Here is a 27,867-nt window from a genome sequence, read left to right on the forward strand (position 1 = left end):
CATACACATCTCCTGTAGGATGCTCACAGCCAACACACACACACACACACACACACGTTCTCTCACACACACACACACACACACACCCACACCCAGACTCCCAATGTCACCATGTTGCTTCAGGTGTATCAGGTCTCAACAGGGAGAACAAGCAATCTACCTGATTTCACTGGTGCAGGTACTGTATGTGTGTGCGTGTGTGTGTGTGTGTGTGTGTGTGTGTGTGTGTGTGTGTGTGTGTGTGTTTGTGTGTGTGTGTGTGTGTGAGTGTGTGTCGGTGCCTGCACTTTAGGTGGGATAGAGTGATGTGGAAACTAATCTCAGTCGTTCCCCTCAGGTGACTTTGGAACAACCGCTAATCGGTCACACACATTGATCTAACACACACGCACACGCACACACACACACACACACACACACACACACACACACACACAGTGCCCAATAGAAGCACTTCTCTACATCACATTAGGTGGTCAAATGGTTAAAGATTATAAGACAAATCAGACGGTTTGTATCTGATGTTGCTTCTCAAACAAATTACAAACTATTTAGAGTACAAAAGTGTAAAGTGGCGACACAAAGGAGTGAGGAAGATGATCTGAGAGAGCAACAGCCAATCAGTGAGCTTACATGCACTTTAAAATCTTCAATATTGCACCAATTAAGTGCAGACATGTCAGCTAAACGTCCTGATCAGGTTGTAAACAGCCTGCTGGCCTGCTGACTTAAGATTAAACAAATTAAAAGCCGCTTCCCAGACGAGCACCAGGACATTAGTTGAAGGAAATAGATGCTCTCTGCTCTCTGCGGCGTCGGCGTGGTCAGATAAGCGGCGTTACCACCCGAAGGCAGCGGATCAGATGGCACGGAGACATCACTCATCGGGTCTGAGTGGCCACCACGGGCCAAACATGCGGGGGATCAGAACCATGAATCACCGCTGCTTAAACTATTACCCTTTATTTACCCCGGGCCATCGCTGTAAATAACAATGTATTCTTAGTCAACAACCTGTCTGGACCGTGTTCTCCGTCAGTTTGTTATGTAAGTGGGGGAAGAGCTGGTATAGGAGAGCTTCACCGAGGAATGAGAGTGTTGCAGCTATAGTGTTGTCTCTGCAAAGACAACACAGCTAATCCTGGAGAAAAAGGAACAAAATGCCTCCAGAAACTACAACATTTAAGCGTTTAACAATAGGAAGATTTGAGGAAACTCATGCAGAAGGAGCCGTGCCCAAATCTGGGTGGTTTCTTAATGATTTAAATGAGACTCTCTCATGCCTGCAGGTAAAGGTCCAGGGTTGAGATGTGTGTATGGGCAGAGGTTAGAGTGCAGAGCTCTTTAAAGAGACACATTCTGCTATATTTCCTTTTAAACGCCAACCCTGCCCTCTATCCGTCACTTTCATTATCCCTCCTCCAACAGACTGCAAAAGGTTCAGGAAAGTGCGCTTGAAAGTATCTGGACATCTCCCCGTTTCATCTCAAACTCTTCCATGTATCCGCTTTGGAAACGCTCAACCTAACGTGACACGCACGCATCGGCCCGTATTAATAAATTATCCTTCAGATCGAAACATTGCGAGTGTTCAATGAGAGCTGGAGTGGTTACCGGAGCAGAAAGGCATGGGGGCACTCCACATCCCGCTGAGCTGGCAGGTCCTGGATGACTCTCCTTTCAGCTGTCGTCCACCCAGACAGGAGTATCGGACAGTCGAACCGAATGTAAACTTATCTCCGCTCAGCACACCGTTAGGGGGAGAGCCAGGGTGACCACAGTCGACAACTACAGACCGGGAGAGAGAGAGAGAGAGAGGAAAGAGATCATTTCAGTTCAACACAACTTTAAGGGGAGGAGGCTGTGGCGATCCCTGTGGTGAGCGGAGGACTCAGATACGGGGAGAGAACACAGTGTATGTCTCCCTCTAATAACACAGATAAAGTCAGAGAGATGAGAATCCTACTGACCGATACACTCAGGCAGGGGTTTGTCCCAGTGTCCCGTAGGTTGACAAGTCAGCACCGGCGATCCAAACAGGTAGTATCCCGGGTTACAGTCGTAGAACACCACCGTACCAAAAGTAAAGTTCCCGTGTTCTATTTTACTCTGGCGGATGGAGTTGGCTGGGATGCCCGGGTCAGAACAATTGACCACTATACAGACGGAGACACAGAGGGGACAGACACACACAAATACACACAGACACATAGAGAAGCATGTGTTATTTGGTATAAACCAGAGAGGGTTGGTTCCTCGCCCCCCTCTTCCTCTTCCTCTTCTCACAACTCTAGAAGCGGTTAGAACTTGGATGTTAACAGGGCGGGGGGGGGGGGGGGAAACATGGCGGTGATCTTCTGGTGCTGCTTGATTTGTGTTTCCTGGATCCAGCTCTCTTTATTTCCAGTTGTTAGCCAGGCACTGCGTTTGGAGTTTCTCTTGCTTCATTGGCACTTTATACTGCAAATTGGCCGGCGTTCTGTTAATTTGTGTGCTAATCCATGTGAGCAAAGTTCTACTGTTTTTTGCAGGCACTGCTGGGGAGCAGTCGGGGCTTAAAAATTTACATTTTATTAAAAACAAAAACTGGTTCATTTACCAGGCTGGATCCAGGGAAAGGTTAGATAATTTTGGATTAAATCTAAAGGCATTTCCTCATTAAATAAAGGCCAGAAGCAGCAGCCATGTTTTTTTTATACAGTGACATTTTGTGTCTAGTTATTAGTGAATGTTGGATTAATGATGGTAGATAAGGCAAATTAAAGGATAAGGGTAAAAAGGATGGGTTCTGGTAAAGGCTAATGGGGGTAACAAAGGGATAAGGCTTAAGGTGGTATTGTAGGTTAGTGGAAAATAAGGTTAGGGGTGAACACACTCAACTTTTCTCCCCACCTTTACACGTTGGGGGCGGGTGGCTCCACTGGCGGTTGGCCTGGCACTGAGCACGTGCGGGCCCCTCCATCTCGTAACCCCGGTTACACACGAAGCTGACCACGTCGTTGAGGTTGAAGCCGTTGCCCACCGTGCGACCATATATGGGACTTCCTGGATGGCCGCAGCTGATGGCTACAGAGGAGACACAGACCACAGTCACACACACACACACACACAACCCCTGCAGATATTAGCTTCAGATGAAGGGAAAAGTAAACTTAATGCTGAGTCATACAGTCGGACTCTAACACTAACGGCTTCCCCACACACACACTTTGATTTAGATACGACTGGATGTGATTTGTTTATCCTCCTCATAACTTGTAATGTAATTTCGAGAAATCAGCGCAAAACAATTTAATCGGACGAATAATAGGATCTAGATGCAACATCATCCATCCATCCGTCCATAAATGTCTTTGATTGATTTAAATGAGAGATCTTTGCTCGATAGGGAAGAGGCAGAAAAACAAAGACCCGAAACAAAGAGATGAGAATATGAGATCCGCACAAAACATCTGTGTCCATCCTGCGCCGGGAATACTGATGAGGACGGAGGACCGGACCTGCGGGAGCCGGATTAGCTTCAGATTGGTTTCCCATTATGGATCATAACTTATTCATCCTCATTCAGCATATTCATCCTGTTAGCATGATTCAATGGATCCACTTGGTGTGTTTGTGTGTGTCTGTGTGTGTGTTTGATGTTTTCTGCAAATGCATTTTATAGTTACTGCAAGTCAGGTCTATCAAACTTTCTTCATTTAAATGCTCAACAAGAAAACAGAGGGCAGCAGAGGAGCAGAAGAGGAGGAGAGCTGAAAATACAACAAAAACGACAAAGGTGACGAGAGCAGAGAGGAGACAACAAAGACGAGGGAAGACGGCAGAGAAGAGAAGAAGAGGATGCTGACACCAGCATGCTCTGCAGCAACACACACACACACAGACACACACTCTCTCACACACATCATAGTCTCATCATCATTCTGTGTTTGTGTCTCTAAACAAGAGCATCTCATCTCCATAATTACAGTATAATTTGGCTGTAAAATGATTTCCCTCAATAACTCCTGCATGAATAACCTCTACAAAAACAGCACAGAAACCCAGCCAGATACGCAGATGGATACACAAGTCACACACACACACCCTGTACTCCTATGTGCTCATGCAGGTACAGAAATATAAGGTCCCACTTCTGTGTCTTTATCTGTGTGTTCACTTTCTTGCAGACGGCGCATCACGAGCTTCTCCTTCTTTCAAGCTGTGGCGTTTGGAATGAAGCCGGGGTTTTGGCTTTGAGACGGCCGCCATCATCGCCACCTTGACTGTGCCCAGTCGCTGCCTTAAAACATGCAGAACACTCGCAGCAAGTGACAGGATGTAGAGGGTTTTTCACAGAAGCCGGGCCGTGTTAAAGCCTGGTGTTTTATCCTGCGGCCCAGCTATTTATCTCCTCCAGACCACACTGGCACTGGAGCCTCCTGGCCTTTTATACGGAGCTACTGGGGTGGATCAGCACAACCTTGGGACTATTATACAAGCGCCTCCAAAAAAAGGGATATTTTTCTAAATAAATGCGTAAATGCCACACTGCCTGCCTGAAATCGCTCTTTAAAAAAAAGGTTTACTCTAAATTAGCTTATTTTCGTCTTTAATTTGGGGTTTTTACACTTGAAGAGAACTCAAAGTGCTGGTAAAGTCTTTGCAGCTGGATTAAACACAGCCACACTGCTATACTGTTACTGGGTTTGCTATTTTGAAAGGAGAATATTGATCCTGAATCCAGCAAGTTTCACCTTGAAGCAGTGTGGATTCTTACTTTCATCACTGAAGCACAAAGGTATGACTGCAGGTGTTGTTTCTATTGATAATCTTAATCTAATCACATCCATGACTGCACTAATGATTCAGTTACTTCCCTTAGAATGTCCATATTTCCGTTTCTCGCTCTTCCTGTGTGTTTTCCTTACGTATGCAGACGGGCAGCTGTCCAGACCACTGGTTGTCTTGCAGGCAGATCCGAACCGATGAGCCGATCAGTCGATAGCCAGGCAGACATTGATACACGACCGTATCTCGGTAACCAAAGTTCTCCCCGATGACCTGACCGTTCACAATGCCTTCTGGGATACCACAGTGACCGGCTGAAAGAGAGAGAGAGAGAGAGACAGGAGAGAGAGAGAGAGAGAGAGAGAGAGAGAGAGAGAGAGAGAGAGAGAGAGAGAGAGAGAGAGAGAGAGAGAGAGAGAGAGAGAGTGTCAGGAGAGACAAATGACCCAGACTTCCTCTCAGAGATGTTGCTTTAAACAAACTCTCTTTGATATACAGATTCTAGGTATCGATTCAAAAGATTTATTTTTGTCGTAACAGCACAGCACGGCATGGCTGTGTATCAGGTCACGCTGAAAGTTATGACTAACCTTTTCGACAACTTTTTGAATTGCTAAATTAGATTAGATCCGAGTTTACGAAGGCTTGGATGTTTGTGATTCTCAAAGTAAATGGCCTTGATTGGCAATTGATCGTCTCCATCTGGGCCATTACACTTTTAAACACCTGTTTAAGTTTCTGCATTGCAGCAGCTTGAAACTATATTGTGTGTCGTGACTTTGAGCAAACACACACAAGCCAAATTGAATTAAAGCAGCAGAGTACTGACACACAGCTTTTCATTCAACACTCAACACTCAACATACCAAAACAAAGATCAGATACTCCAAAGTCGACAGAATGTTGAGTATTTTCAGGTCAGCTCTTAGTCTGAATGACTGCTTGGTTGGTTGATTAGTTTCTGTACAAGTTAACAATTGACAGGTGCATGAAAAGGAGAGACTTTCTTTGAAATGCAGACGAAGGATCTCAGAGGGAAGACTTTTCTCTTTCTTCTTCTACTTAGACAGAAAGATAACAGATAAACAAGCAGAGTTTACTTTGGCGTCTTTACTCCCCAATTAAATTCATTCTCAGCGTTTGCATTTCATTTCATTCTGAAGCTGGTTAAATTATTTAACATATTTTCACTTTTCAAAAATCTGGATTGAATATTAATAATTGATTAATATTTGTAGATAATAATAAAATAAAGTAAATAAAAAAAAAGGTACAAGTCAGCGAGGAAATGTCACAAACTACTTCCCGAGCTTTGATATTTAAGAAGATGTCACACTGCAACAAAGTTAAAGATTGAAGGCAAATGAAATAGAATATTGCATTGAAACGTCATTCACAACTTAAAATAGTTGAATATGGTTTATTAATTTTGTTTGTCAACTTTATTTTGGCTGTTTTGTTTTGATACATGATGAGAAAAGTTATAGAATGAAAATGTATAGCACTCCTCTTAAGACTGCCAGACTGACAGAATCACGACTCATCATCACTCCAGATTTTGGTTTCATTGAAGCATTTCTTCATAAATCGTATCTTAAATCTTCTGCGGCCTGTGAAGTATTTTGGGAAGCGATTTCTTTCTACGTCAGGCTCCGCAGAGACGCCACAGCCCCCGTGTCACAACATCTGTTACCTCTCCCTGCCACGCTGACAGAAGAAAGCAGCTGTTTTTTTCTGAGTGTATGTGTGTGTGTGTGTGTGTGTGTGTGTGTGTTTTCTTTCTGGCTCATAAAAAAAACAACTTGAAGATAAATTCATTGAGTTCAAGTGCAGAGGCTTGCAGGTTTTGTTTATAAGATGGACGGGGGGGGGGGGGGGGGGGGGGGGCTAGAGGTGAGCAGCTGTGCAGCCAGAGGAGCGGAGGGTGGTTGAGCTCCTACATGCAGCAGACACCAGCTCTCATTAGACTCACATCTTACACTTCCTGTTAAATGGCAGCGTATGAGTTTGTGTACGCTGTATCCAGAGCGGGCAAATTCAGAGGTAACACACACATATATCAAAAACTCTGAATAAATTACAAGTGTTAGTATTCATATAGTACCTAAACATCTCGTCTCTGTTCCGCTCCAAAGCCCGGATGACAAGCACTCCCTGACAGCTGACCCCACCAGCATGAAGCCGGCATCGCAGGTGAAGATGGCTGTGGCGCCGAAGGTTGTCTGAGTGCCGATCTTCTTCCCACTGGGTGGAGCTGGTAGGTCGCCGCAGGAGATTACTGAAACACACACACACATAAGTGCAGTTTGAAAGGAGGCATCTCCACACCAATGTCACTAAAGTAAGCAGAAGAGCTTCAGTGGGGAATGGAACTGCCGGCATCAAGCAAATTCACTGATACAGACAGGTTTTTCTTTTTTTTTTAAAGTGCCTGTTGAAGAAAGGACAGTCTGCTTCTACAGAGAAACCTTTACAGGAAATAACAGTCATCCAAAATGTCAAGAAATCCCACAAAAAGAAAAATGGGAAAAGAGCATTTCGAAATGTCAAGATAACAGAAATAGTAAGCAACAACTGCACCTTTCTGGTCGCATCCCTTATACAATCAAACTTAAGCAGATAATCACATCTACTGTACACAAACTGAAGAGCACTTCCTGTTATTTTCTGGTGACAATCCTAATAAATACTACCTGATTGTTGATACAGTGTGTGGTTTGAGGGCTCGTCCCTGTAACTCACTCTGGCAGTGCGGCCTCTCGTTCCTCCAGCTCCACACCCCATTGGCCAAGCACTGGATGTGGGCGGGGCCTAGTCTGTAGTAGCCCGGGTCGCACGTGAACACGATGCGAGTCCTGTATTCGTAGTGGGACCCGTTGACGATCCTCCAGCGGCCGTGCTCCAAAGAGAATGAGCCGATACTGGGACACACCACCACTGAGGAGAGAGAGAGAGAGAGAGAGAGAGAGAGAGAGAGAGAGAGAGAGAGAGAGAGAGAGAGAGAGAGAGAGAGAGAGAGAGAGAGAGAGAGAGAGAGAGAGAGAGAGAGAGAGAGAGAGATTTATACAATTTTGATCACATTTGTTTACCTTTAGAGGTGCACCTTGCCAATATTTCCTGGATAAAAGTATCAAATCCAGTGGCGCTGACCTGAACACCGTGGTATCTTGTTGTGGTTGCTCCATGTTCCATCAGGCTGACAGATGGCTGATGTCAGCTCTTTACTGGAAAGTCTGTAACCGTCGTTGCAAAAATAGGAAACTCTTGTTCCCACGGAGTAGTCGGCAGTTAAAACGCCGCCATTTACGGGTGCCTTGGGTGCTCCACAGGAAACAGCTGGGGGACCAAAACAAGTTTCTCAAGGTTTCATCAAGCAGAGCAGTATAGATTTACCTCCCGAGACACTGCGTCCTCATATGAGGACATTACATTTATCCTTCCCTAAACCTTGTACATCATCGTGCTTAACTTTAACCTGTTGTCCTCATGGATGGACATTTTTCGCTGCCCCCTACTGTTATAAACACACTGTGTATAGAAACACACCTTGGCATGCAGGCACAGGTGAATCCCAGGCGTGGTATCCTAGCGACGTGCGGCGGCAGGTTCCAGTGGCGTTGCCGATGAGATGGTAACCACGGTCACAAGCCCAGCGCACCACACTGTTGACGTGGCCTCCACTCTGGGAAGAGATGGAGCCGTGGAGAGGAGAGTCCGGGGTGGAGCAGTACATAGCTGGAGAGGGGAGAAAACAAAACAGAGACAAGTTAATATTCTAACCCCGTTAAATCACATTAACATGGATGTTTACAACCTGGTGTCATGGAAAGTGCACGGAACGCAATGATGTTACTGCGGTTTTTGCATGAAACCATGAGGGGAAATTGTTTGAAGGTCAGGGTTGAACAATTAGCTTTCATATTTTAGAATTCAGGATTATCCGGAGTCATTTTTTCCTGTGGCAATGGCTTAAATGGCTGTAAATGGATTGAACAAACCTATGAAATTAAAATATGACGGTTCACATGTTTGTTCGTCCATGTAATCTGGATTCTAGCAATTTGGATAATTTCTTAGAATTACATTAGAAGTTATTACAGCTACACACATTATGTCATGTATATAAGTCTTTGTTACTGATTATGATTATTCCTTAGAGTGTGTGTCTCAGATTGCTCTTAAAACTGTCAAAACAGAAGTCAGGGAAGGCAAGATAACAAAAAGTTCTGCATAGAAATATTTATTAGCACATTCATAATGGTTATTGTACCTTTCCCCTCGCAACTTAAAAGCAAAGTGTTTCAGCCAATTAGAGTCCAACCAACAAGCCATTGTATGAATGCCAAATTAACTAAATAATAAGCTGATGTTGTCAGCGCAGCTTTTTGATTGAACAATCAATGAGCGCCGTTGGATGTCAGACACTACCTGCCCACAAACTCATCAGGATAATTGCTAAGTTTAATTTCAGGAAATATTCCTACACGCAGAATCATTAATCATTTTTTACTCAAGATGATATTGTGAGCAGTGAGCAAAACAAAGAGGGATTGCCAATGTAAATGCGGCTTTTAGTAGAATCCCAGCAGCCAAGCGCTCTGCCAAAAGGCCCAGCGTCGTGTCAGCTTTTGTTTCCCACTCATTCATTTGCATGGAGCACTGCAGTCTCTGTCTCTGTCTCTCTCTCTCTCGCTCTCTCCTCCCCTCCCAGTCTCTCTGTCTCTCCCTTTTTGTTTGATTCCTGTGCAAAAAGCCGTTCAAATGGCTACATCTGAGCCATTTTCCTCTCTGCTCTGATGCCGAATGCTATTTGTCATGCAGCAGTGTTGTATTGGACTGAATCACACTGAAAGCTCTCTCTCAAAAATGTGTTCATACATATTTACATAAATGATTGAGACATAATGTTGCAACCACCTCACAATGTGATGCAATCCAATATAAGACAGCCAGGATCTGCAACCGCAACAATGGAACGCACCCCTCAGGCTGCGTGTCGATAAATCACGTTTCACCAGCCTGAGATGTTAAATATTGATACTGAACCATGGTGTAAGTCAACCAACAGCCCAGTAGAGTCAAATCAAACGTGCCTGTGTTCTTATTAATCACAGCGGTGAAGGAGGTCGACCTGAGCAGCCATTGTGTTGTTATTCAGTCGGGGTATAATTAATCACAGTTGGAAGGTGTAAAGGTTAAAGAAGCAGACGTGACAAAAGGGTTACAGTTATGAATCGTTGGACCATCTGGGTAAAGCAGAGTAAGCAGACCGCCTCTCCCCCCCTCACACACACACACGTCCACACACAGAACGCCCTTAAATGAAGCATTTGATTCCTATTACCCAACTGAAGGAACCTAATAGTCTGCAGTCTAAAGTTTTATTCAGCACATCCAGGTGCAAAAGTGTCGACGCCAAGCACGTCAGACTTGCTGGAGATGGATTACAGAGCCATACAGAGCCATAACACCATTTAGGAAACCCTTTTTGAAGAGACAGACAGAAGTACAAAAACAAAAAGCAAAGGTGAAGGTGAGCTGAGATTACTGATAACCGTATAAATGAGTTCTTTTCCCAACAAAGTTCATTACTTTCCGGTTTAAATTAACTCTACTTTCCCTCGCATTTCCCCCACAAAGGCACATATGGATTAACGCTCTTGTTTTAAGCATATTAAGTGCAGAAATTAAACGCCTTTGACGTACGTTAGAGGATAAACAGCTCCTCTAAGCACCTGTCCACTTACGCTGCTCCGGCCTTCTGTCTGCCTCTGTTTCACCCCTGCCTCATTTCCATGCATTATTTAATATAGAGAGTAGTAGTAAAAATAAAGTTGGGATACATACTTTGGTACTCACCAACATAGCGAATTTGGAAGCCTTTCTTGTTGGTGCCGTGGTCCGAAGACCAGCGAACCAGGAACTGGTGACCGGAGGTTGTGAGGTTAAACGGCGTGGGCAGGTCACCGCTCAAGGTCGCCAAGGAGGGACTGTTAGGTGAAGGACCTGGGAGTGATGAAGACAAAGACGTGTGGGGAGGGGGACAGAGACAGAAGAGGCGATGAGAGGGAGTGAGGCTCATCTTTCATCTCGTGCACGCTTACAAACTAAACTCAGCTCATTCTTTATTGCTCTGTACCGTCGAAAATCTCCAGCTCGTCAAATTCCCTCTCCGTCTGGAAGCTTTCAAAGGTAATGGTGACGTTGTATCCTTTCTCCACGGTGATGCTCCAGGAACACATCTGCAGGTTGGGGTAACTGTCCGGCCACCCGGGGCTCAGGATGACACCAGAGGAATCGTACCGCACTTCGTGGGCGGGGCACTGGACTGTAGTTTAGAGAGGAGAAGTCAGTATGTTAGACGACGGTCTGGGCGATGTAAGCGTAGAGATCGGCGCACACGTGTTTGTACCTACCTTGGCACGCTGGGGGCGGTCCGTCCATCTGCAGTCGTTCTCCGAGGCGACAGGTTAGAATCTCGCTGCCGACCAATGAGAATCCAGGATGGCATCTGTACCTGATGATGTCACCTGCAGGGACAGAATCAAGAAAGGAAGGATGAAGCGATGCATCACACACGTTTACATCCACAGAGCCATCATCAAGTCACCACATGATGACTGTAGATTTCTTTAAGAAGAGCTTGAAACCTGCACACTCGCTGCACATGAGAGCACTTGGAGACTTTTTGTGGGTGATTGTAGACATTTCCACAGTAAGTATGATAATGATCACCAGTTTGCATCTTTCTTATCCAATTCAGGTGCATGGCGGCGTGGCAGGCAGACTGACAACTCACCTATCTCCAGCTCTCCATCCTCCATCAGGATATCAGCATTGGACACTTCAGGGGGTGGCTGGCAAACCCGTAATTGGTAGGCTTGGGGCGAGAGAGAGAGAGAGAGAGAGAGAGAGAGAGAGAAAGAGAGAGAGAGAGAGAGAGAGAGATAGGGAGAGGGGAGGAGAAGGTTAATGCAAGAAAGGTTTGGAAAGCACATCTATGTTTGAATTTTATGTTTCCATGTTTGCTGCTGCAGCGGCTTGGATCCCCCTGTTTTCGGTTCAGATGGTGAGATCAACACAGGCACGGAATCCAAAAACCGACCAAATTCTCTGATACCGCTCGAGTCTGAATCATAAAAAGGAGCGGACTTCACAGCGACGGAGCTAAAAGCTGTAATCAATATTACTGCATGACCATAGATCACTCACTTACACAGAGAGAGGGAGAGAGAGGGAGAGTACAGACAGGGCCAGAGAAGGGAAGATGGGGGTAGAGAGAGAGAGGGAGAGAGAGAGAGAGAGAGAGAGTGCTGAGGGGCTGTAAGTCAGGATTAAATTGACTATGAAAATGAGACCTGCCAATAGTATCTGCTGCTCTCATGCATATCAAAGCCCCGTGGTGTGTGTGTGTGTGTGTGTGTCTTAATGTGTGTGCGTGTGTATGTTTTTATGTATGCAGCTCCATCTATCTTCTGTGTGTGTGTGTGTGTGTGTGTGCGGTGGGGATCAGGGCAGCAGTCATTGATGTCTGTAAGCTCCAATAGCATCTTTAGAGCTTTTCACATTCATGTCACATCAGGTTTCTGAGACTCGTTTCCGTGACGACATGATCCACGGCTGGTTCGGCGGCGTTTTTTATATGAAAGCGGGCGGCGTTGCCATTCAGAGGCGGGACGAGGGGCCCACATAAATAGAAGGACAACGACATCGATAAAGCACAAACAGAGGAGCGATGCTTCCTCTGGGTTTTATTTGGCATTTGAAATCCAAACCTGCGCTTCAGCCGCCACCTCAGCTGCACCCGCTGACATTTCAAATTTCAGTCGCAGCTGTCTGAGCTAATGACAACCGGGTGAACAATACGGACCATTCTTCATTTGTCAAGCCCGAGGATGAATACAGAAACGATGGGATGTTACCGTGTCCGTTCTCGACTGGCAAAATGTCCTTTCAAGAATGGAAAGGAGGACGGTGGAGGAAAATGGCCGTGCTTGTTGCTCTAATTAACAACACAACAGAATCGTCTTCCTCTCCAAACCCTCGGCTCTGCCCCGCTCCCCTGTGTGGGTCAGGCGTGGAGTCGTAACATCCTGCCTCCCTGCTGTTGCGTGGTAACCCGTCTCCCACGCCGACCCATCATCCACGCTGCTGCATATCCCATGCAAATTCACGGAATAACGCTAACAACTCTCACTGAATACGTCTTCTATTCTTCTCTCTTATCAGCTTTAAGTGTTTGTTTCTCACCGTCTCTGAGCTCTCTGGTGTAATAGGCGCACAAATTTGGAATTCTGTCATTTTCCACCAAAGCGGCGCCTCACAAAAGTGTAATTTAGGAATATTCAAGCGTTCCTTTTCCCTAAATTTCAAAGTAAACACAATGTCAGTCTAGGTTCTTTAAAAACAAATGACACCACATTGTTATTTAGCTAATTCAGATAATTGGGTTCATGTGGTCACGAGTGCAGAGAAGATCAGCACAACTTCTGAGTGTGGAGAAGGAAAAACAGCGTAATTGGAGGTAAAAAGTTTCCACATGACAGCAGAAGACGGATACAGACGAGAAGAAAAAGACAAAGAAACAGAGACCAAAGTGTGTGTGAAGATTGATGTGTGTGTGCAGTCAGACAGGTGAAACCAGAAGAAGAAGAAAGTAGACAGGAGATTTTCATCTTAAATCGTGATTGAAAATAAAGTCTGAGGGAAGTCTGAGAGCACTGACGAGGGAGACGAAGAGGGAAGGCAGGGAAGAGGAGGTTTGAGCTGAGGACTGAGCTGAGGACTGAGCTGAGGCCTGAGCTGAGGATCCCGTGTGGACGCGGCCATTAGCTCATTCCCTCAGCCCACCTTGCAGCGAATACTGATCTGATGGATTAAAGAAACTGATTGATCTACTCGCTCCAAACCTGTAACTCCTCATGAATGGCAGCAGCGGCGGTGAATCCCCTCCTACGATGATGTTACTAAATGATGGCCGACCTCTTGACCTCTTAACGATGTACATCACCGTCAAGATACAAAAAACAACAGAGGCTGGCAGAGAGTGAAAAGTTGGAGCAGGAAAAAGAACAAACTTCCCGAGTCAGAGTGAGTCAGCAGAGAGCGGCTGGGGCGAAACATTAATGAGGACAAAGTTGAAGAAAGAAACACTGCGCTCACACACACACACCAAAAAAATGGATCGATCCCACAACCACATCCACCAACTAATGACTGCAGGTTTGCAAAGCGGTCAACGTCTGAAGAAAAAACGTTAATGAGGTCGACGGAGGAGGATGAGGAGGAGGAGGAGGAGGAGGAATCAAATCGCACGCCACTCCTCACGACCTCCAGTTACGACACACATGCATGCAGAGGCGTCTCACCATGGTAACTCAAGACGAAGAAGCCGGCGCCGGAGAAGTCGGAGTGGAACTTGATGAGGATGATGTTGGAGGTGGAGTAGACCGACTCCAACGCCGTGTTCCCGCTAAACTGGCCGATCTGAGGGGAGGATTGGTCCGGGCCGTCCCTGCGGAGAGAGAACACAAACACAAACACACCCGGGGTTACACACTGAACGCTCATCAGACTGCCTGGGCGCACCCTTGACTTCATAAAGGGAGATTAAGGAGCCTTAACTGGCCGTACTTGACCTTCCTTTATTGAGCACGGGAGAGAAAAGTCAAACTAGAACTTCATCTGTGTAAGTTATGACTGCCATCTCTGGCACTTAAACGGCCATTTGCGTTCACGGGATTGTTTTCCCGGCGGACTGCGCGTGGATTCGGGCTCGTCTTCGCCTCTCCCGATCCAAAACACATTTAGATACGGAGCGTTTGAAAGCCGCCTGTCAGCTGCTGCCTCTGCCTCGATGACATCACAGCAGAGAACGTCGGCGCTCTTTATTCTTGCTTTGGGACGTTGAAGTTCATAAACATTAAATGAACCGTTGTCAGATCGAGAGAATAACAAATCCAGAATCCTGCTTTTTTCCCCCAGGAATGTCAAGAATGTCTAGCAGTCATAAAAGTTACACCAGAGGAAGTGATCAGTCACCTGGCAGGTCAGTCTCTCCGCTTAAAGACGGGAACTCGTTTCATTTTTAACGATCGGCTCACAAGCAGACGACTCAAAATTAACCAATAATTATCAGTAATTACAAAGTGTGATTGAAGTTAAATGGACTGATTATTTCCTGCTGCATATCTGAGGCCAATTACAGATGACATGTGACTGTCAGGCTAAGCTGGAACACTCCTCTCCTCTCCTCTCCTGCATGTTAGGAGGTTTTGGAGTGTGGGTACAGGAGCTGCAGTGACTTCCCACCTTTCATTACTGCAGGTGGTCTCACTCACACAAACATGAAGCCGTTCTGTTCTGAGGTTTCACAGAGAAACGCTTGAGGACGTGACGCTTGACTTCCACATGCAAAGGAACACCTGCAACGTATATCCATACCATAATCCTTCAATCAAACTGCATCCTCTCCCCGCGGTGAAGCGCCGCAGTATGAGACCAATTAGCAGACTAACGGACTGTCAGGCTGGCAGGCGGCGGACTGAGGCGCCCGCTGTGAAAATCACACCTTTACCACCGACACTTTGCTCTCTGCGGGGGGTCGCCTTTGTCTGGGACCGCCAGAGTGCAAATTCATGCCGTATTTTGGGGTGTGTGTGTGTGTGTGTGTGTGTGTGTGTTTGTGTGCGCTCGCCGCCTTCTCGTTTTTGTGTGACTTCAGCTACTTGATGATGGCGGGGTCAGGGACACGCTGAGCAACCGGGTCGTACAATATGCTGTGGGCGGGGGGAAACATGAGCGGGACGGGACGCGGGAATGGCGTCTGCGAGCGCACACGGTCTGAGCTCGGGATAGGGCCACGCCCCCCACGTCGCTGCAGTTTACACATTCAGCATCTAAAACCCTGGCAGTCTCTGTGTGTGTGTGTGTGTGTGTGTGTGTGTGTGTGTGTGTGTGTGTGTATATATAAGCCTAGTAAAGGAGCAGATTATTGATGATTCGGCTGCTCCTTCACAGCTGTGGCTCCAGTATTTGTGCTATTATTCCAGCTCAGAGATGCAAAACTGGCATTTCTGCCGCTGTCACGCCTGACAGGAGACGCCGCTGCCACCGCGGTCCCTCGCACATCATCAGCGGTAAACTCTTGCTGTGGTTGGCAATTTCCACCTGTCCGCCCGCACACCTGACACTCTCAGCACGAGGAGCGGCGGCGAGCTGCTGCCAGCGTGTGTCATCCAAAAAAAGGAGCCGTAATTTGTGGATTTAGCGAAGGTGACATCTCACATACAAGCTTAACGCCGTGTTCCACTTTACCTGCCCTGTCTGACTGCTGACGCGGCACGTTTGGGTCCAGATCGGGCTTCTTCTTCTTCTTCCTTCCCACATGTTCTCACTCATCTACTTACATCACACACACACAGCTTTACACTCCATATCCGCACACATTCTGGCTCTCTATGGCAACCCTGATCCTGCTCAGTTGCAGCCAGGGCTGCCAATCACCAAGGCGATTTGGAGGCGAGTTTGATTGTAACTATTTTGTAGTCTGGGGCTTTTTTACCCAGCATGCAACAACTCAGACTAACCAAAAAGCAACCTGACATTTAGGTATCGCCCCCTTATTAAATACTGGCCAGAACCTGAAGGGCACTAAACACTTTCTCACCCCTACTTGCTGTTGTTCTCCCTTGCTAATCCTCTGCACTCTGCGTTTCTGTGCCAGGTCTTTACTTATTTATTTATGAAAGCTTTGACGTCACGCATTTCATTCACCGGAGCTCTGGAGAACCGGCAGCAACGCGGCAACAGTCAGAAAAGCCTCACAACTGCCTCTTACCTGCAAATAACTGCAACCCAGTATCTAAGGACCCTTTAAACACCTACATCGACAAAATGTCTCCTGCTGCCAATGCCCGCTTTGCTCAAGAGGACTAATGAAGTGAGAGCAAGAGAAAAAAAAGGAGGTGGAAAAACATTTCTAGCGCAGATGACTGAGCGGGACGGAGAGCCAGGGTGAGAGAAAACGTTCTGCTTAATGAGTTATGGGGTAAGACATGACAAGAACCAAGAAACATTATGCCTGAGTAAGTTTATATTCAAGGAGAGATGTCTGTAGTCATAGTAACCCCTTGCAGGAATTTAGCCAATTAGTGGTTGGCTCTGAAGGGAAGTTAAAGAGCATGGCACGCTGCGCCAAAGAGACGGGGAGAAGAAGTGTGTGTGTGTGTGTGTGGGCAGAAAAGAAGTTCTTGCAATATAAATAATAAACTAAAAGGCTGTTGAGTTAAACAAAAGAGAACTTTTAATAGTGGACGAGAGTTGCTTCATAAAGCAGAAGGTGACGGAGTCGGAATAACAATATATAAACGAGTCAATGAGGATAAACGGAACACTCACCAGACAGTAATGTAGTCGTATATGGGCTCAGTGCTCAGTACGGTGAAGTTGATGTAAATCCCGTGTCCGGGCGGAACTCGAACGCTCCACACGCAGTCCTGGAAGTTGGGGTATTCCTCAGGGTGACCGGGAGAGTAGATGGTCCCGTTTAATGACGTAATGTTGCCACCGCAGAGAGCTGGGAGATGGAATATTAACACAATTACCCTTTCACATATTCCCTGTAAATTACTGGAACCACGTTGACGCTTGAGCCAATCACCAGGGCGACCAGGGGGGAGAGCGCTGGCTTCCCGCTCGGTGATGTAATGACCACTGCAGAGTATTACAGGATGACTGATTAAAACCTTAACACCTTTAATAAACTGTGGTTACATTTAATGGTTGTGCAGCAGCAGCAGCAGCAGGAGCTCCTCCTCTCTGATCTCACCTCTGCTTACAGCTATCAGACACAGTCTTTACACTATTCTAAATTAAAGATCTACATATGAGCCTTATCACTCTTAAGTGTATATACTTTATAGGGTAACAAGGGTAGTAAAGGTTTTATGAAATGGATAGTTGAGATAATACCCTAAACAGTGCTCAGAGCTTTAAATCAACAATAACTGCTTGATTGTGTTTCCATATACCATAAAACCAGAATGTTGTAAATCTAATCATTTAATTTTTACGTGCACAATTTGCAGGAAAGGTCTAATAACAGGCCGGCCATTTCAATCATTCACCCCCACTAATTACAGAAAATGAACATCTACTAATGGGAGTGAAGAGGTGCGCTTGTTATCGCGTTGCTTTCAAGGTGGAATGAAGACGGAGCGACCGTATCCGTCCGCAAATGCAAAGGCGTTGTCAAGGGAAACAAAAGAGCTCGATTCAGAAATGATGGGAATTAGCAGAAAACGGAGGTGAAATCTAAAAAAAGAAAAAGAAAAGTCCTCTAATATTATTTTATATTTTCCACCAGAGCCTGGAGAACAGTATGAAACGCCCGTATGAGCAACGGCGTCTTTAAATATGCTCCTATCATCATTTATACTGACGCCTGGAGAATAGACTCAGTCTCTCAACAACGCCTCTTCGGCACTGAACAACAGTTAAACAGCTGTGCAGTAAGGAGGTTACCATGCCGACATGTGTAAATGTGATGTATAACTTTGGCGTTTGGAGCCACTGACATGTCTCATTACCTTCACGACCCAGTGCAAACCAGTGAAACTCTACCTGCGGGCCTTTGCGTGTGTGTGTGTGTGTGTTACCTTCGCAGCGTGGCAGTGGGTGGTTCCAGTTCCTGCTGATTCCGTGTAAACACGTCAGGGAGGCTTCTCCGATCAGAGAGTAACCCGGCAGACACTCAAACGACACGGTCATGCCCACGCTGAAGTCTGTGCCGATCACGATGCCGTTACGGAACGGTCGAGGGTCCGGGCAGCTCTGGAGCTGGTAGGCTGGAGGGGGAATGTTAAAGTTGATGTTAAAGTTGTTAAGCTGTTCGTCTAACGGTCAGAGATCAACCAGAAGACCACACATCGACTTAAAACACTGATAATACACGATTGGTTACATAAAGTTGCTTGTAGCGGCTAATTTAGACCCTGAGTCCAAGAGTGTGACTGTAAACGATGGCGAGCAGAGAAACCCAGCAATTAAATGTTCACAGTTATGCAGAAAGGAAGGAGAGTGTGTGAAAGTGAAGTCACCGCTTTGTTGCGGATGTAAGAGTGAAACTTTACACTCGTAAATGTTTAAAGAGGCCACAGTGTGCAGGAGTGATCCCAGTCTCTTTTTATGTGACACTAATATCCCAGAAACACTTCCACATAACATTTGACAGTCTGACAGTAAATACAATAGTTATGTGACGTTTCATATTCAATGTTGCTTTCACGGCGGCCGGCGTTACGACAGCAGAGGAAGCGGTAATGAGAGGCTTTTGACAAACGGCCGATTCCGAGGCGGCGGAGTGACGGCGGCGGTGTTACATATTTACCTTGATAGGTGATGTGGAACCCTGGCTTGTTCTGTGAGTAGTCGCTGTGGAAGAAGAAGCTGGTCAGGTGGGTGGTGCTGAACAGAGGCTTGGGGATGACCGGACCACTGAAGCGGTCGATGACTGATCCCGTCTCCAGCGTTCCACTGCGGATCTCTAAGTAATCGTGGATCGCTTCGGTGGAGAAGTTCAGAAACTGGAGATGGATGCCTGGAGGGAGGGAGGGGGGGACACAGAACACACACACTTACACACACGCACCTTCGCTATTATGACATTTACAGCAGTCAGTGAGGGGATGAGTGCAACAGACACCAGTACATCCACACACACACACACACACACACACACACACACACACACACACACACACTGAATCACACAGGCAGTTTCCTGCAGCAGTCAGGAGCTAAGTTGACAGCGTTTCTTACCGAAGCCGACAGGTAAGTTGACTGTCCATGTGCAGTCGAGTCCACTGGGGTAGTTGCCAGGGTAACCAGGACTTAGAATCACTCCGCTGACATCTGTCATAGATCCACCACACTGGGCTAGAGATGGACGGACACACACACACACACACACACACGGAGAGAGTTGTTCAGCAGCGCTGCCTGACACAGAGCAGAGTTACATCACCTCAGCCTTTAAACCTCACTGCTGCCAACTGGACACTCGGGCATGTTTAACTTCATTTTGTCTTGTTTTGGGAGAAATACACCAACACAGATGTTTTTTGATGCATAACCCTCTGGATGGAGTTAGCTGTGTGCATGTGGGTGTGGGTGTGTGTGTGTGTGTGTGTGCAGGGCTTATTCACTTTGTCAGTGCGTGCTAATGCTTTTGGCACACCGCGTGTGTTTATGAGAGAATCTGAGTTAACTTTGCATCAGCTTAAAAGCCTAATCACATGCTCCACAGAATACTAACTAATCGACTTATCACAGAACAGAAAATTGATCTAAGAGCTTATTCGCCTGAAGGTCAGGATAGGCACCGAGGTCTGATTGCATCTTTTATCCTGCAGCAGCAGCAGCAGGAGCTGCAGCAGCAGGTCTGTAGGGCTCCATGCTCCTGTATGGGGAGGAGAACACCTACCAAGACACAGTGGCACCGGGTAGTTCCATCTCCTCACAGGTCCAGGCATGCAGGTGATGTGAGCGTTGCCCTGAAAAGTAACAAAGTAATCAACATCAGTGACCTTAGAGTGGTTTGAAGAGTCATCATATGGATAACATGGTATTAAATAGCTTTAATGTATCTGTATGTAAACTTTATACTGTTGGTGTCGGCTTATTACTTTTAAATACATTGTCCATAAGTGTCCCTCTGTGGTTGGTATAGGTCTATATGGAACAGTGTATGCGTCGTACTCTTACCTGCAGAGAGTATCCTTGTTCACATGAGAACTGCACAACATCTCCCACCATAAACCGATCTCCTTGTCTAATTCCATAGTTTGGAGTCTGGGGCTCTGGACATGACTCCAGACCAATAGCTGCATGAAGGCAAACATACAAAATAAACACATTTAAAACCTATGCAGACACCGATGTATGACACTACAGATAAAGACGTAAACATGTGTACCTGTGTATTCAAGGTGGAAACCTGCAGCTGAGACGCTGATGTCAGAGCTGAAGCTGAGGTGGAGGTTGTTAGACGTGCTGTTCAGCAGAGGGGGGATGGTGGTGCCTGAACACACACAGAGACAGACAGACAGAGAGAGACAGACAGGGAGAGACAGACAGAGGGCCGTGAATTCATTTTCCCAGCAGAACTTCGAAAGCAAATGATCTTTATCCACTAAACATCACGCTTCTCAAACCTTATTAAATAGAATAGAACATTTAATAATGGCCTACTCACAGTGCCGAGGTAAAAAACGGCACTGCAACATTGAGACATAATGCGAGTGTGTGAAGGCCAAGGACACGTCTGATGAAACGCACTCAGAGAGACAGAGCACGGGCCTGACACTCACAGATCAGATTACCACAGAACATAAACTCTACACTGTAGGTTTTCAGTTTCATCACCATAAAAGGAAAGTATTTAAAAGAATCAAATAGATCTAACACACCGGGGTAAGTATCTGGACAAATCAAACAAAACGTGTAACATTAATCCTGCTGCTGGATTGGATTCATACTGGAGTAGAGACGCGTTATTATTGGAGATGACAGGAACTTGAGTGTAACACAGCAAATTACTCATTCCTGCCCAAAGCATTAGCAACATCTCGGTGTTATCCCTTCATGCTCAGTCACGGTGATGAACCAATTTATGCACTGCGATATGTATTACATTCTTTTCATTTAAGATAACAGAAATATAGAGCTGAGACCATAGTGCGGTAAACGTTTGGGGAATAGTTGTACTTTCTATGAATCCGTGGCAGTGTTTGTCAGATTGTGACACACGTTGCCGAGGTAACATTCGCTGCTATTTTCTGACGGCGGTTGGTCGGCTGTGGGAATGGATCAATTATCCACGCGGCGACGTTTCACATATGTCATCGAAGCAATCGCAGATAAACAAGCAGGTGTCAGTGGGCGTGTTCCTGGTCCCCTGCTGTGAGTCGCACAATGAAAGCAGTTTAGTTCTAATTGCAGACTCGGCGGGGGGGTGGGAGGGTGGGGGGTGAGGGCACCGGAGCCGCGTCTCGTCCGCCCCAAAAACATCAACAGTGACAACATGTGAGGCGTCGCTTTCTTTAAGGTGTTTTTATTTTCTATTTTGGGCGTTTAATCGTAAAGCCACGTATCTGTAGAGCTCAGGAGGCAAGACAAGAGCAAGTGCCAGGTTTCACAGCATGAACGCTTATGCAGGTGCTCCCAGCCTTAAACCATACACACACACACACACACACACACACACACACACACACACACACACACACACACTAACACACACATACACACGCACGAGTCTAACCACAGCTGTGAAAGAACTACTTCAAATCAAAGAACATAAAGCATTTATTTGTGGCGTATGAGTACTATTTTACTACTTCCCTTAATGGATACTTCAAAAACTGTACAAATCCCTTATATAGAGGGAACATTTCATCCCTTCATGCCTGCTGCTGCTTTATCCTCTCTTCATGTTAAGCCTTGTACAACTTTGCTTACTTTAGAAAACTTTGGAAAAGCAACTTCTTCTCTGATTTGCTGTTTGTGGCCAAGTCACAAGAAGTGGCCTTGATATGTGTGAGCTTTGGAGAAATTCTACAAAAGATGGTGAGATAATGGCTGCCTTACCAGAGTAGCTGCCCAGTCTTGGCGCGTGGTTGTCAGCGCCGTCGTAGAAATCCAAAGAATCCCAGTTGTGCTCTGTAGCGAAACTCACAACTTGAATCTGCAGAGAGAAACGAGATAAACAAAGAGAGAAATCTGTCTTCTGATTCTGCACTTTGTGACTAACAGCACTTTGACTTTATGTTGCCTCTGCTGCAATGTTGTGTGTGTGTGTGTGTGTGTAAGGGTTTAGATTACACACAATCAGATAATATCTCAAACGTTTTTAGATCTTATCCAGCTATTTCTGGGTGGTCTCGCTATCTCACAAACCATCTCTTCATCCAGCGCTATGTTATCGTTCCCTGGCATCCCACGCTCTCGGTTTTCAAGTAAGCGATGGTGCAGATCAACAGGACGTGACATGTGACATGTATTACCTGTATTCCAGCCCCCTCTGGAACAGAAACCTTCCACACACAGTTCTGGTTGTTGTCATACGGCTCTGGATAGCCGGGAGACAGGATCGTCCCTCGCCGAGCAGCCAACACACCCCCACATGGAACTGAGGGCGACAGAGAGAGAGAGGGAGAGGGAAAGAGGGAGAGAGAGAGGAGTGAGTAAAATTAGAATATTCCCAAACACCCTGCATCGCATCTTCATCAAATTCCCTGTCAGTCCAATTACAGATGACAGTTTTGGTATGAAAGTTATATTTACCCATACAAGTGGGCAGCGTGTCGTTCCACTGTGCCAGGTTGTCTGGCACGCTCTCACACCGTATGGCCTTGGAGCCGTGCAGAACGTAACCAGGGTTACACTCAAACTGCACCAAGGAGCCCACTGCAAAGTCGTTACCGAAACGCTTCCCAAAGCGCGGCTCAGGGACCGAGCTGCACTGGGTGGAGCTGGTCCGAGGTACAGCTGCAGGAAGAATGTTTACAGTTGGCATGTTTTATAGTGTAATATAGCAGGGTGAATGTTTACAAAGTTGCAGAAGTATATAGCGTTAAAGAGACAGTATCTGATATTAATTCAGTGTGCATAACAGTGCTGCATCAAGTGAGCGTAAAGGTGGATGTTTTGCAAATAAAATGCTGAATGCTAAATTATTGGCAACAAGCTGCCACATTTGGCTTCTTGGGATTAGCTAACCTTGGTAGACGAAGTGGAATCCCTTAGCAGTTTCTGGGCCAACTGTGGTGAACTTGATGGTGACCTGGTTACCTGAACTCAGGGGGAGAGACTCGCCTAGACAGAGAGAGAGAGAGAGAGAGTGACACAGAGAAAGAGACAGAGAAAATGAGTCAAAACGCACTGTAAACTAAGAGTAACTGGCTTGTGGTCATTCCATCCCTCTGTTCATACCAGAGTGTGACCCAGACAGAGATGACAGCAGCGTGTTCTGTTGCGTGGGTCCATCATAGATCTCCACCACATCGTTTAGAGACGTCTGGAACAACACAAACTGACCAAAGAGCACTGGAAACCAGAAAAAGAACAAAAGAGATAAAGAGACAGGTTAAGCACTCTTGAACGGTCCCACATTGTCATTCCTCTCCTCTGTCTGTGTCTGACCTTCCCACTGATAAATGTAACCTCAACAAGCTCATTTAAATATTATTAAGGTGCTGTGTCAACACAAATTTGAAGCTAATTATTGTCAAAAAAATTACAAATCAGGGCACATAGTAATCCAAACTTCACCGTATCTCATACAGTTTGAAGGCAGAACACAGACCAGAGAAGAGCGCTGAGCCATTGATGTCAAGAACTGTGACTTTTACTTCCTCCTATAAGGTAGTGGAGTCTAAGGTAAGGTAAGGTACGGTATGATAAGGTAAGGTAAGGTAAGGTAAGGTAAGGTAAGGTAAGGTAAGGTTAGGTAAGGTAAGGTAAGGTACGGTAAGGTAAATAAGTAAATGTAAATCTGTTCGTCTGCAGCTGAAATGCCCTTAAGCATAAATCACATTCAGGTCAGCCTCAATAAAGGTTCCCCCGCCTCTCTCGCTTGATACTAACACACACATGCACACGACCTCTCTCTTTCTCTATCTCACACACACACACACACGCACAAACACACTCTCTGGTCCCTAAGGCTGAGGTGTCAAGGATTATATCTGAACACTGCCAAGGATGTTCAGCCATAAGACATTTGGCTGTTACTCACAAAAGACAGGTTAACTGTTTTTTGTAAACATCAGTTGAAAGTACTAAACGAACAAAACGATACAGGCAGAGAGCACAGGGATCCGTTGAGTCTACAGTGGGAGGTATGAAGACTGATGAGATCCTACCTATAGGCAGAAGAACTTACATCTCACTGTGTCTAGACTTTAAGGTGATCAGTGTGATTAATGTTCCCATTAAGCCTTTCTGTTACTGCAGCAGATCACAGTTCAAACTGTTTGAGAACACAACAACTCTTAAAGTGAGGTAGAGAGTTCAGGGCCAAAAGTCTTGGAGGGTCCATTACTCTGATTCCTCTGATAAAGGTCTTTCCAGGGCTCCTTCACTACTTTGTTAGCTGTTGAACCAACGCCTCAGCACTCTCCAACTTCCATCCTACACTGATTCAGAGGACAAACCTACCATCTCCTTCCTTCTCCTTCTCCAGCTTGGACTAACTCAACGGAGAGGTGATTCCTGACCATTCTGCGCTGCCTACTAGCATAGACTGGCATAGACAGAACCTCCACCTCTGAGATAAAACACACGCTGAAGAATTCTAATCAATCCCACAGATACCCTGGATAGATCTGTTCAGTCATTCAGACAGAAGAATGTCCAGACAGAAGTAAATCAATTCACCATTGCAGAGAAAACGATATACGTACCAATTTGCTGAAACGGAGAAAGATGTTTTGTCGATTAAATGACAAGTTTAGTCTTCTTGTGACATTAGTAGGGAAACTTTGAGAGGTCTGAGTCAACAATAAGAGTAATATCTCCATGGGGATAAACCGCAAAGAATACCACAATCACAGATGACTAACTGGCATTCACTCTGCTACGCCGTGACTCACTTCATTATTTTAAACTTCTATTCGTACGACAGCTGTTGATAAAGTGTAGGCGGGGCATTGAAACTTTACTCAACAAAACATCTCTGTGGCTCTGTGTGGGAGGTTCAGGCAGCCTCGTCTGACTGCCTGCCTGCCTGCCTGCCTGTCTGTCTGTCTGTCTGTGTGTGTTTGGCGTTTGCTAAATGTAGGCCAAACAAACGTTAGCTCCTCTCCGTCAAAATTTCTGCACGGAGCCGACACTCCAAAAGCTTCTACGCAAATATAATGAGACAGCAACCATCAACAGCCTCGGGGAACGCTGCTATTTATTCATAACACCATGGGGCATAATTGGACACCATCGACACTCACATGCACCAGTTACTGATTTAGAAAAAAAGATTTGTAAAAGGTCAAGTCAGAGCAAATTAGTCAGTCGATGCTAATAATTAGTCAGCTTATGAGTTTATAATGTTTGATATATGATCAATCTGTATGTGTGTGTGTGTGTGCTTGTGTTTAAAATGAAATGTGCTTGATGCCCAATATCAAATTAAAGATGTGTAAATATATGAAATGATGAAATCCGTATTTAATGATGCGGCTGTTGCAGTTTATAGGATTTAGCGGTTTAACTTCACATCAAATGGTGTTTTTATTCAATCAGTGATTTGTATCAGGTGATTGGATGAGATCAACCTCTTTCAGCTCTGCTCATCACTCAGACAGACGCAGCTTTTTGTCTAAATGACACCACAATCCCAACACAGCCTGGCTGGATATGGGAAATCCTTTATGATATTGATGCTCTCATAACGTGTCAGTTATGAGAGAGGGGCTTAAGGAGCTGCGATCAAACGTGGTTGGATAAAAACAGATTCATCGTCATTCCTGTGATGAATACTTGAAATCAAATAAATGCCCAGCAAGATTCTATTTGTACGATCTGCCATGCATGCGAAGGTGTGTGTAGGACTGTATGGAATCGCGTGAGTGTGTGTGTGTGTATGTGTGTGTGTGTGTGTGTGTGTGTGTGTGTGTGTGTGTGTGTGTGTGTGTGTGTGTGTGTGCTTGTGTTTGCTTGTGTGTGTGATAAAATTACCAAACTCTCTGGGCACAGATATAGAGTAGACACAGCTCTGTCCAGACGTATAGTTTCTGGGGAAGTTTGGAGATAAAACTGTCCCCTCTGTTCCTGTCGAGCGACTTCCACAGGGAGCTGGAGGAAGAACACACACACAGAGTAACTACAAGATCCATGAGGGTGTTTTTTCTTGTATTTGTGCGTGTTCTTCACTGTGAGATACCTTGACAGCTTGGCAGCACTCTGTTCCACCCAGGCCTGCCATCGTCCCCCATACTGCATGTTAGAGTTGAATAACCCTACAGGAAAGACACATAAACATATTTCAACTACCTGTAGTAAAAAAAGACGGCTAGCTGTCTGTCTTGCCGGTGAATGTACCTGCAGAACATATCCGGCCTCGCAGTAAAAAGTGACGGTGGAGCCAAGCTTATAATCAGATCCCAACCGCGTTCCATTTAGCACAACGCCAGGGTCAAAACATGACTCCCTCAGCTTGGCTGGAGAGAGAGAGAGAGAGAGAGAGAGAGAGAGGGAGAAAGAGAAAGACAGATAGAGATATATAGAGAGAAGTCAGGCAGACATGGATAATAAGGCAAATTAATAATAACTACTCTCTGGCCATAATCAGTGAGGCAGCAGACATTCTGTTGGCCTTTTTAACAGCCTGATTGACTTTGCTGCCTTTGCCAAAGATAGATCACAAACCATAACTTCACTCTCGGGCTTCTATATGCTACAGGGACCTTGTTAACGATGCCACTGCGCCCTCCAATCCCTCCCTCCCTCGCAAATTGTGATTTGGCCACAACCGCATCAACTCTAAACTTCATTCCTGTGCCTGTTGTGATGTGAGTAGATGAACGATTACACCGGGCAGGAACGTTCGTCTCTGTTGCAAAGAAACTCCTCTGTATTTTTGAGCTCCTTCCCGGAAGAAAGTCTAATTTCTTTGAGTACTTCCCTCGGGGTAAATAAAGTCCTATCTTATCTTACTTTAGAAGCTTTCCCACTAATACATTCTACAAGAGCCCCATATTTACCTTTGTATTCCAGATGAAAGCCATTGTAAGAAACTGAGCCGTCGCTGCGGAAAGCTAAATGCATGGAGTTTGAGCTGCTCTCGATTCGCTCGGGAAGTTTGCTGTCCTGGAAGCTACCAATCAGAGGACTGTTGCTATCCGGGCCATCGTAGATATACAGGAAGTCGTAGTTTGGCTCAATGTTGAAGCTGGTGAAAGGACAGGAGGACAGGACAGAGCAGGACAGGAACAAAACTGTGTTATTTCCACTTCAATCAAATTATTTCGTAGCACCAAACAGTTTTCACTCTCATACAATAGCACAGGAACCTCCCAAGGCCGGTGACCAAATTCAGTA

General features: G+C 45.8%; 1 protein-coding gene across 1 annotated transcript in view; it reads right to left on the minus strand.

Annotated features, from left to right (window-relative positions):
• Positions 1 to 27,867, minus strand: part of LOC142989894 (CUB and sushi domain-containing protein 3-like) — a 246,315-nt gene that overhangs the window by 14,554 nt on the left and 203,894 nt on the right. The window contains exons 30-58 of the mRNA XM_076139634.1: positions 27,531 to 27,718; positions 26,869 to 26,987; positions 26,711 to 26,786; positions 26,506 to 26,622; positions 23,764 to 23,877; positions 23,551 to 23,646; positions 23,116 to 23,319; positions 22,836 to 22,960; positions 22,420 to 22,516; positions 20,747 to 20,851; positions 20,536 to 20,654; positions 20,255 to 20,324; positions 19,591 to 19,707; positions 19,160 to 19,369; positions 18,429 to 18,617; positions 17,170 to 17,347; positions 14,139 to 14,284; positions 11,570 to 11,650; positions 11,187 to 11,300; positions 10,910 to 11,098; positions 10,618 to 10,776; positions 8,317 to 8,505; positions 7,921 to 8,106; positions 7,513 to 7,707; positions 6,875 to 7,048; positions 4,911 to 5,084; positions 2,881 to 3,066; positions 1,971 to 2,156; positions 1,615 to 1,788 (exon numbers count right to left, since the gene is read on the minus strand). Of these exons, the coding sequence (XP_075995749.1) occupies positions 1,615 to 1,788; positions 1,971 to 2,156; positions 2,881 to 3,066; positions 4,911 to 5,084; positions 6,875 to 7,048; positions 7,513 to 7,707; positions 7,921 to 8,106; positions 8,317 to 8,505; positions 10,618 to 10,776; positions 10,910 to 11,098; positions 11,187 to 11,300; positions 11,570 to 11,650; positions 14,139 to 14,284; positions 17,170 to 17,347; positions 18,429 to 18,617; positions 19,160 to 19,369; positions 19,591 to 19,707; positions 20,255 to 20,324; positions 20,536 to 20,654; positions 20,747 to 20,851; positions 22,420 to 22,516; positions 22,836 to 22,960; positions 23,116 to 23,319; positions 23,551 to 23,646; positions 23,764 to 23,877; positions 26,506 to 26,622; positions 26,711 to 26,786; positions 26,869 to 26,987; positions 27,531 to 27,718 (4,277 nt within the window). The remainder of the gene's footprint in view (positions 1 to 1,614; positions 1,789 to 1,970; positions 2,157 to 2,880; positions 3,067 to 4,910; positions 5,085 to 6,874; positions 7,049 to 7,512; positions 7,708 to 7,920; positions 8,107 to 8,316; positions 8,506 to 10,617; positions 10,777 to 10,909; positions 11,099 to 11,186; positions 11,301 to 11,569; positions 11,651 to 14,138; positions 14,285 to 17,169; positions 17,348 to 18,428; positions 18,618 to 19,159; positions 19,370 to 19,590; positions 19,708 to 20,254; positions 20,325 to 20,535; positions 20,655 to 20,746; positions 20,852 to 22,419; positions 22,517 to 22,835; positions 22,961 to 23,115; positions 23,320 to 23,550; positions 23,647 to 23,763; positions 23,878 to 26,505; positions 26,623 to 26,710; positions 26,787 to 26,868; positions 26,988 to 27,530; positions 27,719 to 27,867) is intronic.

The sequence above is a fragment of the Genypterus blacodes genome, unplaced genomic scaffold (genome assembly GCF_046128005.1).
Source record: "Genypterus blacodes isolate CSIRO-AG114 ecotype Tasmania unplaced genomic scaffold, CSIRO-AGI_Gbla_v1 ptg000438l_1, whole genome shotgun sequence".
Classification (NCBI taxonomy): domain Eukaryota; kingdom Metazoa; phylum Chordata; class Actinopteri; order Ophidiiformes; family Ophidiidae; genus Genypterus; species Genypterus blacodes.